Source organism: Budorcas taxicolor, chromosome 16 (assembly GCF_023091745.1).
Source record: "Budorcas taxicolor isolate Tak-1 chromosome 16, Takin1.1, whole genome shotgun sequence".
NCBI classification, from domain to species: Eukaryota; Metazoa; Chordata; class Mammalia; order Artiodactyla; family Bovidae; genus Budorcas; species Budorcas taxicolor.
In genome coordinates, this window is record NC_068925.1 from 69,903,336 (window position 1) to 69,918,963 (window position 15,628).

Genomic DNA, 15,628 nt, shown 5'->3' on the forward strand with positions numbered 1-15,628 from the left:
ATATTGCTCTCAACAACAGAATATACATTTTTTTCCCAAGTGCCTATGAAATATATACCAAGACAGACCATATCCTAGACCATAAAACAAACCCCAAGAAATCTAAAAGAACTGAAATCGTAGAATACGTTCTCTGACAGCAAAGGAGTCAAACAATACATCAATAACAAAAAGAGAAAAATCTCAAATACTTGGAAACTAAACAACGTATTTCTGAATAATCCACCAGACATAAGGGAAATCTATCGCATTAAATGTCTGCATTAGAAAAGAAGAAAAGTCTCAAGTCAATAAACTAAGCGGCCCACCTCAACAACCTAGAAAAAGAGCAAAATAAACTCAAAGCAAGCAGAAGAAAATAACAGAGGGCAGAAAAACAAAAAAAAAACTGAAAGAGAGTAAATAGAGTAAATCGATGAATTAAAGAGCTGACTCTTTAGTAAGATCAATAAATGAGCCATAAAACTGGAAACTCCCAGCGACAGTGACCAAGAGAAAAACAGAAGACACAAATATCAGAAAGGAACAGGGAATAAGCCTGGCCTACAGTCAGCAAAAGAAGAAGGAAATATTATGAACGCCACATATATAAATTTGACAATTTACATGAAAGTTACTTTAAAATCACAAAGTAACCCACCTCATCCAATGTGAAATAAATCATTTTAATAGTTGTCACTATTTTAAAAATTGAATTTGTCCTTTTAAAACGCCCAAAAAGAAATCATCAGGCCCAGACAGTTTCACAGAGAATTCTACCAAATGTTATAAAGAAATAACACCAATTCTACACAATATCTTCCAAAAAATCAGAAGAGGAGGGAACGCTTCCCAATCCATTTTATGAAGCTACAATTGCCTCTGATACAAATACCAGACGAAGACAGTACAAAAAGATAAAACAGCAGACCAACATCCCTCATAAATATAGACACAAGAATCCTTAACAAATCATTAGTAAATAAAATTCAGAAATATATAAAATGAATTCATTTCTCTCTACTCTTGTCGCCATATAGCGCACTGTCAATGTGCCTGATACACTTTCGTTGCATCCCCCATTAGGAAGAAGCTCCATAAGGGCAGTGCTTTTTGTCTATCTACTCACTGCTGCTGCCGCATTCTAGGTCTAGAACAGTGCCTGACATACAGCAGACTGTCAATAAATATTTGCCAAATGAGTCAGTAAATGACTCAAATTGCATCCAGAAACAGACTCACAGATTTAGAGAGTGAACTAATGGTTGCCGGGGGGAAGGATGGGTGAAGGGATAGTTAGCAAGTTTTGGATGGACATGTACACACTGCTATGTTGAAAACGGATAACCAACAAGGACATACTGTTCAGCACAGGGAACTCGACTCAATGACATGTGGCAGCCTGGATGGGAGGCGAGTTTGGGGGTGAATGGATGCATGTATATGTATGGCTGAGTCCCTTCGCTGTTCACGTAAAACCATCACAACACTGTTATCAGCTATACCCCAATACAAAAGAAAAAACTTGAAAAAAGGTTAAATGGCAGAAGGGTATATATTGGTTTCCATGAGTAGATCGATTCAACTCTTATCATATGTCCTAAACCTCTTTGAAAGCTCCATGACTTCGAGCGCCTCTTCTACGCATCAGGCATCTGCCAGATGCTGTATGCACATCTCTGTTCTTCACCACCCTCTGAGGTGCGAGAGAGATCAGCGACTTGTCCAAGTCCCTCAGCTACAAAATATACAGTCCAGATTTGACCCAGATCTACCAAATTCTAAAAGAACTTACTGTTCAACTGCAATCGATACTGCGTAGTATGTATTAATAAGGTTCATTACTAATATTTATTTTACAAGTCTAAGCATACTCTTTCCAAATAATTGTATGAAAAAATGCAGATTTATCAATAACTGATGAAAAGTTGAGTACCTTGGTTGAGGCCTGGTCATACTGTGAAGTTGTTCTCACTAGTTCATCCCGGGTTTTGTTCAAAACTTTCTCTTTTTCGTTTAATTCCACTTTTGCTTTCTCCAGTTGGAGTTGGAGTTCTTGAAGTTTATTCACTTGGCCTTTCATTTCTTTTTCTTGTCCTTGCAGACGTAGTTCCAGCTCACTAATCTTGCTCCTTAGTTCTTTAAATCACAAACAAAACCCATACTTCAATTAACACATATTTTTCACAAAGAAATTTACAACTAAACTCAGAATGTATCACCGTTACCACACTCTGAAATCTTTGGTGAGTCAAATAGAAATCAATTCACATTAAACAAAGAAGCTTTTAATTGGATTTAATTTCAATATTTAGTTTTTACTGTTATTTGTATTCAAAAATCCTATTAAAAGCAGAAGAAAACTTTTATGTTTTCATAGAAAACTTGTGGCAGGGGGGAATGCTTTTCTAAAATCAGGAATAGTATCTTATTAAGAAAACTGCAAAAATTGTATCACATATAATACCCCATGTTAAAATTACCACTTGGTTTTAGACACCCTAAAATATTTGCTTGTACCTATATCAATGCAAATGAGTGCTAAGCAGTGAAAATTCATCCTCCTGTGTTCTCCAGTGGCTTTACCTCCAGTAAAGAGCAAGACAGTGTGAACCTCCTCTACTGCCAAAATTAACAATAATTCTTTTTCATTTTTTTCTCCCCACATATACACAACACTGGTTCCAAAGGCACTGGCCGTGCAATAGCTAGCTCTCACCAGTGCACGCTGATGGTGATTTTCAATCTATCACAGCACTGGAAATGATCATAGTCTGCAGAGCAGATTCCAAAACACCACCTGGCACCCTTGGCTGTCAGCAGCAGCGCGGTGCAGCAGCCAAGGTTACAGGTTTGCCCCCATATGGACAACCTGGCAGCACACACAAAAGCCGTTCTGCAGACACACGCCACACCTCTGGCCAAAACTAGCTTGTTCCACGGGCCACGAAAGGAGCCAGGTGAGAAGCGCAGGGAATGTCAACAGTAACCACTTTTCCCTGCTTCGCAAAGTCAAAGCCACTCACCCTACTTTTGAAGTCTTCACGGCACCAGCTTTTTAGTAAAATAAAGGTATCTTTCCAAATGGTGATAGCTTTTTTCATTATCCCAAAGACACTATTTCATATCACCAGGCTGTTAACCACTGATGGGTCTAACAAAACACATTACCACTTTCTAGGATTAAAAGTGTCTGGAGTCATGTCTGAAATTATCTCAGGAAAATTTAACTCAAGAAGTTACCTTGGTTCTGTGCTTTTAACTGCTCCAAAAGATGAGAATTGCTAGAATTATCACAGAAACTGCTATTAGCATCTGTTTTCCCTATTTGCAAAGTTGATCTACTCGGAGTCACTTCTTGTTCCCCAGAAAAATGAGATGCAGAGAAATCTCTCCTAACTGGAGTTTTTAGAGTGTTAGATGAAAGACGGCTTGGGGTTTTTTCTTGTTGCCATGAGAACACAGATGAAGAAGCCTGATGTCGGGCGATGTCCCGGTGATTCATGGTGCTTTGGGGAATAGCCTGGCTTGCTTTCTGTAAAAACAGAAGCCCTTTAGAGCCCTTTAGAAGTCACAATATTTAAGACTACGTACTAGACTCACAGACATAAATATGCTCATGAAAGAGGAAAGTGGTGGTGGGAGAAAAACTACATGTAATATAGATAAACAAGATCTTACACACAGGGAACTATATTCAATATCTTGCAATAAACTGTAACAGAAAAGAATATGAAAATGTGTGTGTGTGTATATATATATAACTGAATCACCTGGCTGTACAGGTGAAACTAATACAACACTGTAAATCAGCTATGCAACAACTAAAAATTTTTAAAAAGACTATGTACTTATTTTCAAATAGAACATAAAGCCATGCCAAGAAGGTATTTAATAGCACTTCTACCATGTACCAAGAAAGAACATTCATCAAGTCAGGGGACGCACTGAGTCCCATTACCCAGTGAAATGTTCTAACGGTCAGACTTACCACTGGAGGGTGAAGCCAGCACCATCTGAGGTCCAATCTATTTCAACTGGGCTCAGCTTTTGTATTTATCCTGCATCCCTCATATACTTCATAAAAACGCATGTGAGCACTCACTGCCATTGTGAATTCTGAAATATGATCTTCCTTTGCCCATCCTTGGTCCCCGCCCCCTAGAGCTTTGCACACAGAGACTCAGAATTCAGTACTAACTAAAGAACTCTTCCATCTTCCACCACACCGTTCCCCCCAAGAAATGTCCTAAGAGGCATTCTGTATTACATAAAACACATTTGTGGATCTTCTGCTGTTTAGAATCCTGTTTGTTCTCTCTGTCTCGATTCTGACAAGCATTAAGTTGCAGCTACAGTAGCTGAGTTAAATTTTTTATAGCAGGGGCTTTTCTCACCACGGGGAGAGGTTTAATGTTTCTGGAGACTCACAGTCCTCCACAAAATAACTCTGGGAACAGATGTCAGGGCCAGAATTGATACCAATGACTGAAATGGGTAACAAAACAAACGATATTTCCAAGACAATCAGAAGTTTACTGTTTAACTTTTATTCGTGTTGAAAAGCAATGCCTTTGCTATGTATCAAAACTCTGGTGATCTCAAAACAAGGGTTAAAGGCTTAAAAAAAAATTAAAATTGCTAAAACTCTAACAGGTACTTTTTGATCCTCACTATTTAAGGCATCTATTTATAAAGTCAGCCTTAACCTGTCTGCTAAGTTGGGCCATCTCACCAAGTTCACATGCTTAGTGCAATTGTGCCATTCAGTACCAAACTGGAATTTAAAAAAACAAAACACAAATAATACCATGTGAGCAGAAATGGGAAAGGTATATTCTACAGATACAGGACTGAGCCTGAAAATACCTGGTAACTAAAAGCTGGGGTTCCCAAAACATGCGTTTTATTTTATTGATGTTAAGCAAATCTTTCACCTACCTCTCTCAGCCTTTTTTCCCCTATCAAACTGGAGTTTAAATCCCTTGTCAGCTACTTAATTTAAAAGAACTAGAGAGATTATGTTGACAACCTTCTCACCTGAAATAAACATTTCATTAATAATGATCCCCAAACCTCTCATCCCTGGTAAAAGTGAAAGTGAAGTCGCTCAGTCGTGTCCGAATCTTTGCGACCCCATGGACTGTAGCCTATCAGGCTCCTCCGTCCATGGGATTTTCCAGGCAAGAATGCTGGAGTGGAGTGCCATTTCCTTCTCCAGGGGAACTTCCTGACCTAGGAATCGAACCCGGTCTCCCGCTTTGCAGGCAGACGCTTTACCGTCTGAGACACCAGGGAAGCCCTGGTAAGGTCTGAATAGGAACCAATTGCCTCCAGGTGCCAAAGTCAGCCAGGAATAACTCTGGTCCCACCCTCTCCAAACATATTCTTTATCGTAAGATCTTAAGTATGTTTCCACAGTTTCTGGGGAATTTGGGGCCTATTTGATATTGAGGGATAAAGTCACCTGCCCAATCCATTTTATTCCACTCTTAACCTATTTTTAAACTTAAAAATATCGTAACCAATGAGCCAGGAACTCTGTTTTCTCAGTGTAAGAAAAACGGGCCAATCCTATGCAGAGCAGATTTTTCCTTCTTTGCTCTGTCCTACCTATATCAAAGTACTTCTTCAACCGCACACTCCATTAAAAGGCCCATAATTAACTTACCTTTGCCTGCAAGGCTTTTACCTCTGCCTCTAATCTTTTTCGTTCTTCAACTTCTTTATTATATTTCTCTTTTAGATCTTCATATTTGGAACCTAAACACAGACAATGAGATACAGTTTCAGTTTGATCACTGATTTTGCAAAGAATCATTATGATAGTCTAGAAATGAGTATCTTCATACATCAGATAGAAAGAACATTTTGGTTAAGGCAACCAATACTGCTCAAATTACCCAAGTATTAAAATGCATGGAAACACAAGTATTTTGAATATTCCAAAGTTGAATTATTTTAAAAAATACCATAGACGGATAAAGTGAAAAGCTTAAAGGCTGACTGATGGTGCAACATATTTCAACAGATACACAAATATATGTGTAACTAATGGCTGCTTTTTGTTGTTGTTTTTAATGCTTAAATTAGAAGCCGAATCCAAGGTTGAATGATTTCATTTTCTTGGGCAGAATTAAAATCTCAACAAAAGAGCTATTTATACAAAGGGAAAAGAATCCTTACCGCTATAATACTGGCTTGGTGTGAGCGGAGTTGCAAAAATTTTCTGTGGTGTAAGGCATGAATTCAGAGAGACATCCGCAGATTGTGCCGCTTGCTGGCTTCTTTCAAGTTCAGATTTACACCTGTGAGAAAACGACCCGAGAGGATGCCACACCAGAGTCACAGCTGCAGAACGCCAACACCACACATTCCCAGAGAGCAACAAACTGACAAGAAAACCCACCGGCTAAGAATTCCTGCCACTGCATTTATCCAACAGACACTTCATAAGAACTAATTGCGAGACAGTCCTTTGTCTCCAAAGGAACTCGGTCTGGTTAGGAAAACAGAAATATAAGCCAGCCAATTACAGTGTGATAAAGGCTATAATGAAGATCTGTAATAACCACTATCATAGCAAAGAAGAGTTGGGAGGGTTGGGACACATTCCAACCAAATTTTATATTCTAGGCCAAAGAAAGACACAGTGCTACCAAAAAAAAAAAAAAACCCAGAACTTAAGACAGGAGGACATTGGTATCATTGAAGCAGGGGCTCAAATCTTGAAACTAGATAACATTACATATAATATTGTCATTATATTAATAACATAGACTTTGGCAAGATCCTTTTGACCTACCTTCTAGAGAAATGAAAAGAAAAATAAACAAATGGGACCTAATTAAACTTAAAAGCTTTCAGACAGCAAACGAAACGATAAATAAGATGATGAAAAGACAACCCTCAGAATGGGAGAATGGAGAAGGTGATGGCACCCCACTCCAGTACCCTTGCCTGGAAAATCCCATGGACGGAGGAGCCTGGTGGGCTACAGTCCATGGGGTCGCTAGAAGTCGGACACGACTGAGCGACTTCACTTTCACTTTTCACTTTCATGCATTAGAGAAGGAAATGGCAACCCACTCCAGTGTTCTTGCCTGCAGAATCCCAGGGACAGGGGAGCCTGGTGGGCTGCTGTCTACGGGGTCGCACAGAGTCAGACACAACTGAAGCGACTTAGCAGCAGCAGCAGAATGGGAGAAAATACTTGCAAATGAAGCAACTGACAAAAGATTAATCTCCAAAATATACAAGCAGCTCATGGAGTTCAATATAAAACTACAACAGCAGGGCTTCCCTGGTGGCTCAGTGGTAAAGAATCCACCTGCCAATGCAGGAGACATGGGTTCGATCCCTGATCCAGGAAGATCCCACGTGCCGTGGAGCAACTAAGCCCATGCACCGCAACTACCGAGCCTGTTCTCTGGAGCCCCAGAGCTTTAACCACTGAGCGCACGCATCCCGACTCCCGAAGCCCGCATGCCCTAGAGCCTGTGTTTCACAAGAGAGCAGCCCCTGCTCACTGCAAATGGAAAAAGAGCCTGTGCAGCAATGAAGACCCAACACAGCCAAAAATAAATACGGAAATAAAAATTATTTTTTTAATCAAAAAAATGGAAGATCTAAACAGACATTTCTCCAAAAAAGACAGACAGACGCCCAACAACATGAAAAGATTCTCAACATCGCTCATTATTATAGAAACACAGATCAAAACTGCAGACAGGTATCACCTCACACAGGTCAGACCAGGCATCATCAAAAAATCTACAAACAATAAATGCTGTAGAGGATGCAGAAAAAAAAGAAAGCCCTCCTGCACTGCCAGTGGAATGAAAATTGATACAACCACTGTGGAGAACAGTACTGAGGTTCCTTAAAAAAGCTAAAAACTACCATATGACCCAGCAATCCCACTACTGGGCATATACCTTGCTGCTGCTGCTAAGTCACTTCAGTCGTGTCTGATTCTGTGCGACCCCATAGACAGAAGCCCACCAGGCTCCCCCATCCCTGGGGTTCTCCAGGCAAGAACACTGGAGTGGGCTGCCATTTCCTTCTCCAATGCATGAAAGTGAAAAGTGAAAGTGAAGTCGCTCAGTTGTGCCGACTCTTAGCGATCCCATGGACTGCAGCCTACCAGGCTCCTCCGTCCATGGGATTTTCCAGGCAAGAGTACTGGAGTCAGGTGCCATTGCCTTCTCCGGGCATATACCCTGAGAAAACCATAATTTAAAAAGACCCATGTACGCCAATGTTAGGGCTTCACCAGTGGCTCAGCAGTAAAAGAATCCGCCTGTAATGCAGGAGACATGGGTTCAATCCCTGGGTTGGGAAGATCCCCTGGAGAAGGGAATGGCTACCCAATCCAGTTGTTTTTTTGCCTGGGAAATCCCATGGACAGAGGAGCCTGGCAGGCTACAGTCCATGGGGGTCACAAAAGAGTCAGACACAACTTAGTGTCTGAACAACAACGACAACCCCAAATGTTCACCGCAGCACTATTTACAATAGCCAGTTCATGGAATCAAGCTAAATGTCCACAGACAAATGAATGGATAAAAAAGATGTACAAACATACAATGGAATATTACTCAGCCATAAACGGGAAAGAGATTGGGTCATTTGTAGTGATGTGGATGAATGTAGAGTCTGCCACATAGAATGAAGGAGGCCAGAAAGAGAAAAACAAGTAAATCACATATTAGGACATATATAAGGGATCTAGAAAAATGGTGCTGATGAACCCATCTGCCAGGCAGAAACAGAGAATGGACTTGTGGGCAGAGGAGGAAGGAGAGAGCGGGGGGATGGAGAGAGCAGCATTGTCATATACGCTGCCATGCATCAGACACTCGGCTGGCGGGAAGCTGCTCTGGACCGCAGGGAGCGCAGCTCAGCGCCCCGTGACAACCCAGAGGGCTGGGACGGGGGGCTGGCAGGGGGGCTTAAGAGGGTCGGGACGTACACGTACTTTTATAGCTGGTTCCCACTGTTGTACAGCAGAAACTAACCCAGTATTATAAAGCAATTATACTCCAGTTAAAAATTAAATAAGTAGAAATTTTAAATAAATAAAAACATAGCCTTAATATACATACCATGCCTTTTATGACATTTTTTAAATGCATATATAAAAATTAAGTTAACTTCATGCATGTAGAAAAGATACTGGCAGGAAACAGACCCAAAGAAATGGAGAAAGTGAGCTAAACACAATCATTCTCAGTATGTGTGGAGCATTGGTTCCAAGACCCCTGCAGATGACAAATATCCAGGGATGCTCAAGTCCCTTATATAAAATTGGCAGTAATATCTTCAGCTCTTCATATTGTTAGGTGTGGAAGCTGAGGATACAGAGAACCTGGACTGTGCAGGTGTCAAGTATCCTTACCATTTAAGTCCTAACACCTTTCAAAAGAACTCAATTCCTGCAGCTTGACCTGTGTCTCTGATTTTCCCTTAACACAAGAAACAAAATGAAACTCCTCAGACAATCGCTAATGATGGGTACCATTCTCTTTGCCAAGGACACATTACTCAAAGCAGGGAGGGAAGAAAGGAATAAAGGAAGGGCCTCAGCGCCCTAGCTCCTCCCGGCTCTAAATTCTGTCCGAGAAAGAAGAGTAATGTTATGAGCCGAAAATGGCTATGTAGCAAATAAAATCACCTTCGAATTTACAATAGATAACACCTCTCCAATAGAAATGTTCTAGTAGTGTGAAAAAAATAACAAGAAATAAATGAATTCAATCTTAATATTTCACTCAATATTTTTGATATTATCATTTCACCTCACTCAATGCAAAAATCATTAATAAGGTATTTTACATGTTTTTGTACTAAATCTTCAGAATTTGGAGTTCAGTGTGTACTTCCAGCATACCTGCACTTACACTAACCACATTTCAAGTGTCCCACAGCCACATGTAGCCAGTGGCTACCATACTGGACGCTGCAGGTCTACAGACTTCCCAAGGTGTAAAAGGCTGGTGACTCTGGAGAGAAATGTTGAAGGAACTCGCAAAATTGGTGTTTCTTTTCCCTCTCAAATTCACATCTTATCTCCTTTTCCCTATCTTTTCATTTGAAAAAGTTTCTTAATTTTAAATATTAAATAAAAATATACCCTGCTGTTATTTTTATAAACCTTTATATCACCTGTCTCCTAGGGAAAAAAAACACACAAACTATCACCACTGAAAAAAATGTACTAAATTAAGCTCTTTTCTACTAGGTTTCATTTAGCCAAGCATCTCTTCCTCAAATGTTAAAATATGAATGTTTCTGTCTAAATTATTAAAATCAATATTTCTAACATTGGCACCCAAAATGTTCTTTTCAAAGAAATGATTATTCCAGCATACTGAAGTGAACTTCCTACTTCCCAAGCACCTGCTTTCCAAAACAAAAGCTTCTTTCATTTATTCATTCAACAAGTATTTGAGGACTTGCAATTGCCAGGTGCTAGGAATACAGTGATAAACAAGACAGACAAAGATAAAGTTTAGGAAAACAAGGAATAAAACAGACATTTATCATTCTAACATTGCGACTGAATAGCCACCTTACACATGGATAGAAAACAAAATTAGAAAAAGACTGCTGTGTACCTATCATCTTCATAAAAAGACAAGCATACAGTCAACCCTTGGTACCTTCAGAAGGTTGGTTCTAGGACCCTCTTAAATACTAAAGGGCTTCCCTTGTGTCTCAGCTGGTAAAGAATCCACCTGCAATGTGGGAGACCTGGGTTTGATCCCTGGGTTGGAAAGATCCCCTGAAGAAGGGAAAGGCTCCCCACTCCAGTACTGGCCTGGAGAATTCCAGGGACTGTATAGTCCATGGGGTTGCAAAGAGTCAGACACAACTGAGCTACTTGCACTTTCACTTTAAATACTAAAATGTGCAAGGGCTCAATGCTCATATAAAATCACATAGATAGCATCTGCATAATAATCTATGCACATTTAAAATCATATTTTAAATCATCTCTAGGTTACTTATAATACCTAATATAATGTATATACTGTGTTAATAGTTGTCAGCATGCAAATTTCATTTTTGCTTTTGGAACACTCTGAAATTTTTTCTTCAAATATTTTTGACCCTAGTTGGTTGAATCTGTGGATGCAGAACTCAGACATGTAGAGTCAACTCTTAATTTTTAAATGTTCTACCTTTCAAAAATATGTTTGCTTTGTAGGTAGAATTAAAATAACCACAAGCTATGCCTGGAAAAAAGTTCTTGGTATCAAAATACTTATTAAATACAAATGGAAAGAGAGTAATTTACAATCCAGAAATTCAGGTGACACCCTAACCAAGTGATGGTTTAAAAGTCAAACTGAATCATGTACCCTCTGATATGAGGCACTGAGAAAGGCATGTCACTAGTTCTGTGATACTTTTACCAAAAATCCATAGCCTCAGTCTGACCCAGAGATTCTCTCCAGGATGACTCTGCCCTCCCAAAGGGCATTTGGCAGTGCCTGGTGACATTTCTGACTGTCAAAATTTGGAGATGGGGTAAGTGCTACTGGCATGCAGTGCGTGGAGGCCAGGAATTCTACGTATCCTATGGTGAACAGGGCAGCCTTCCACAACAAATAATCCAGTCCTAAGTGTCAGCTCTGCCATTGCTGAAACACAGCAGACAAATCCAAATTGAGTACTATTGTACAATAAAGGGGTCTAGTGCTCCTTAAAGATGTCAAAGTCACAAAAGTCAAGAAACCATCACAGCTTAGGGAGAAAAGAAAACATCCACTAAATGCAACATGGAATCCTGGCTCAGGTCCTAGAGTACAAAAAGGACATTCCTGGAAAAATGAGTAAGGACATGACTGGAAAAATGAGAGAAATTCCAATAAGTTAATAGTACTGAATTAATGTTTATTTCTGGTTTGGTCATTGTACCCCAGTTATGTAAGGTGTTAACAACTGATCCTGGAAATATGAAGTTATTTAAAAATAAAATTTATTCTTAAAATTTATAGGGGAACATTTGCAGAATTAACATGGGGCAATTTGCTAGTCTTTTTTGCTTTTAATCTTCCACTGTTAGAATAAGAAGATTCCATTTATAAGCTCGCAGTGCTCAAGTCCCACTAAACTTTGATTAATGCCTCTAGTTGTTTAGGGATTTTTTTTTTTTAATGGAAAAATAGTAATAAGCACTTTTTAAAAAATTGCTTAAATATGGCATTGAAATTGGTGATTTTTTCCACATTTAACAAGTATTTTATTGGCTGCCTTTTGTAAGACGAGCAGTTTTATTTTTTTAATTGGAGTATAATTGCTTTGCAATGTTGTGCTCGGTTTCTGCTGCACAGTAAAGGGAATCAGCTCTATGTATATACTCCCTTCCCTCTTAGACCTCCCTCCTACCCCACATGCCCCCAGCCCACCCATCTAGGTCGTCACAGAGCACTGAGCTGAGTTCCCTATGCTTTACAATAGGTTCCAACTAGCTATCTCTTTCATACAAGGTAGTGTATGTATGTCAATCCCAATTTCCCCATTTCCCCCACCCCCATCTTCCCCAACTGTGTCCACGTGTTTCCAGGGCAGGAACAGAGATGCAGTCATAGAGTGAAATCAGTGAATTGATTGGGGAATACTTAAGATGGAAGAAGGGTCTCCCGGATGGGGATCTCAGTGGGAAAGTCTTCCAGACTTCACTTTCCTCCTCTTCAGCTGAGATTCCGTGGCACCCAGCTGGCACCCAAGTTCATTCACTCTCTTCCACATCCTCAATTACTCCATTGACTTCTATCCCATCACCCTTGCCCCCAAACCCTAAATCAATCCTCTGGGATATCTTCTCAGCATTTACACCCCACATGCTAAAGAAAAAAAAACCTCATACAACTCTATAAACTGGTCCCACTATAAATTCCTGGCCTCCAATCTTAACTGAGCTCTCAATGCTCCTCACCCTTTGGGACTAGTTCTCTCCTCTACAACAGCTTTTCCATGCAGAGAAGACACAAGCCATCAATATAACCCACGTTTTAACTTCCCTCCATCTTTCCAGTAACCACTGTTGACAATTTGGGAATTTATCATTGTACCCCCCTCGTAACAAACACAGTGCCTGGCACATGAGGCAGCTTAATAAACATATACTGAATAAGTAAATGAATAAGCCAGCAACCATTTAATGAATTTACACAGCCCTGAGCCATGTGACAACAGGACTGAAGCGTATAAGAATTGTCCTCGAATCACTGTTCATTCCGCTGGAAAGAAAAAAACTGCAATATATAGTAGTAACATCATAAAAAGGACGCATCTGATAAATACATATGAAGACATCCAATAAATACTGTCCCCAAAAGTTACCTTTTAAGTTCCTGTTCCAGCTTTTCTATTTGTTTTTTGCTCGAGTTCAGTTGACCTTCTTGGAAATTCACCTGTGACTCTCTGACTTGAAGTTCATGAGAAATCTTCTGCTTAGTCTTCTCCAGATTTTCACATATTTCCATCAAGCTTTGGTTCTCCCTTTTCAGGTTTGCACCCTCAGTTTTTTCATTCTCAATCTAATGGGGATTGTTCAAAAGGAAATACATCACTTACTCATGAACTTATCAGACATTACCTGTGAATCTGAGTCTAACCCTGAAGACTAATTTTCTGAGATACGATTGTAATAATCCAGAAGTCAATGCTTGATGAACAGAGAAATCCTAGATGATCTCATTTTGAAGTTTATTAATAGAAAAGTTTTACAAAGTCATGTATTACACTGTCTTTGGCTAGGTCTACACACACCAATCCTAGAGAGGCTTTAATATGCTTTTGAGAATTAAAAAAAAATTAACCTTAGAAACCCTCTCTTAGCTACTCATTTTCAAGTTCAGTTGCCAAAGCCAGTAAGTGTAAGAAACTGAAAAATTCTCCCACTAGCAAAAACATTTTAGAAGCAGTAATTGTTATTACTACTCTAGTATGAAAGAAGTACTACTTAAGTTTCCATTTACTAGTCCTGGAGAGATCTGGGAACTCCACGGTGAAAGCTCACTGTCAGAAAGCAGTGTCTAGGAGACTTCTTCCGAGAAGGCAATGGCAACCCACTCCAGTACTCCTGCCTGGAAAATCCCATGGACAGAGGAGCCTGATAGGCTGCAGTCCACGGGGTCACTAAGAGTCGGACACAACTGAGTGACCTCACTTTCACTTTTCACTTTCATGCACTGGAGAAGGAAATGGCAACCCACTCCAGTGTTCTTGCCTGGAGAATCCCAGGGACAGGGGCCTGGTGGGCTGCTGTCTATGGAGTCGCACAGAGTCGGACACGACTGAAGTGACTTAGCAGCAGCAGGAGGCTTCTTTGGTGATCCAGTGGTTAAGACTCTGAGCTTCCACTGCAGGGAGTGTAGGTTCGATTCCTGGTCAGGGAACTAAGACCCCACAAACCACACAGCCCCACCACCCCCACCCCACCAACCCCAGCAAAAAAAAAGCGGTATCTATTTTGGCTGCAAAGTGTTCTCATACTGACCCCAGATTCAGAGCCAAAGACTTTTGGCCATGTTGGTGCTGAATGCAAAAGCAATGTCCCATTCATGGTCCCTAAGAGAAGCGAAAATGGAACTCAGCACTCCTACACACGAGCACATAAGCAGAAATGAGGACAGAGGATGGAAGAAATAAGGTGATCACAATAAAAAAGGCTCAGTAGAGGAGAGGAAGGAGGATTACCACCTGAAGACAGCAAAATCATCTTTCTCTAAAGTAAAAAAGGACCAAGATAAAACTGTTGATCCAAATAATGAGTGAACAGTTTTAAATACCAGCATTTCGGTGATACCTTCTGTTTTTGCTTCTGCAACGCAGCCTCCAGGGTCTCAAGCTGAAACTGCCTTTGCTGCCTTTCTTTCTTCAGTTTGTCGAGCTGGCCTTCAAGCTCTTGAATCTTCTGAAGGGCTCTTGTAGGCAGGCCTTCCTTCCATTCTTCCAAAGCCCAGCTCATTTTGCTCTCCTTTCTTTATTACTCAAACATTTATAAATAAACTGAAAAGAATAAACAGACTGTTGATCCTACCACAGTAAAATGAAACTTATAGTCTCAGAGACAAACTAATCTACATAACCACCTCTAAGAATCAAATTTCAAAACTTCTTTCAAAAAATAACAAAGTATAGCATCCATCTAGCCACCCTCTGCCAGGTGACTCCCAATAACTCTGACTGTGAAGTAGTACACAATATGCTCATTTGGTTTCACCTTGCTTTCGGTTTTTCTTATTTCTCATTTCTTACTTCTCATTAGGCCACCTGCTTTCTACCACTCAGTTCATTTTCATTATACAAGGTATGAATTTTTTGGTACAAGGCTTCTGGGGAAATTGGGCTTACAGGACAAAGAAGATGCATAAGTTATTTTGCAAACGCTTGTCTTCTCTTCAGGTCATTAGTTCCCACTCATACTCCATCCCTCTTCCTCCAGGAAGACTTCCCTGAGGACATCCATCATAATCTGTTGTTTTCTCTCCATCAGAGTCTCTCATGGCACAGGTACCGCCTCCTCCTCCCACGTGATTATCATTTGTTGAGTCAGTGCACAAATGAACAAACTATGAATGCCATACAAGCCCCAGAATCACTGCAAAATGCAGTCAAGTCAGTCTCCAGGCCA

At 40.2% G+C, this 15,628-nt stretch overlaps 1 protein-coding gene across 1 annotated transcript in view; it reads right to left on the reverse strand.

The window, feature by feature from the left end:
* The window catches only part of CENPF (centromere protein F), a 60,793-nt gene extending 45,831 nt beyond the window's left edge, over positions 1-14,962 (reverse strand). The window contains exons 1-6 of the mRNA XM_052654086.1: positions 14,801-14,962; positions 13,333-13,529; positions 6,166-6,287; positions 5,651-5,742; positions 3,223-3,514; positions 1,916-2,118 (exon numbers count right to left, since the gene is read on the reverse strand). Coding sequence (XP_052510046.1) covers positions 1,916-2,118; positions 3,223-3,514; positions 5,651-5,742; positions 6,166-6,287; positions 13,333-13,529; positions 14,801-14,962 — 1,068 coding nt within the window. The remainder of the gene's footprint in view (positions 1-1,915; positions 2,119-3,222; positions 3,515-5,650; positions 5,743-6,165; positions 6,288-13,332; positions 13,530-14,800) is intronic.
* Between the last annotated feature and the right edge of the window lie 666 nt (positions 14,963-15,628).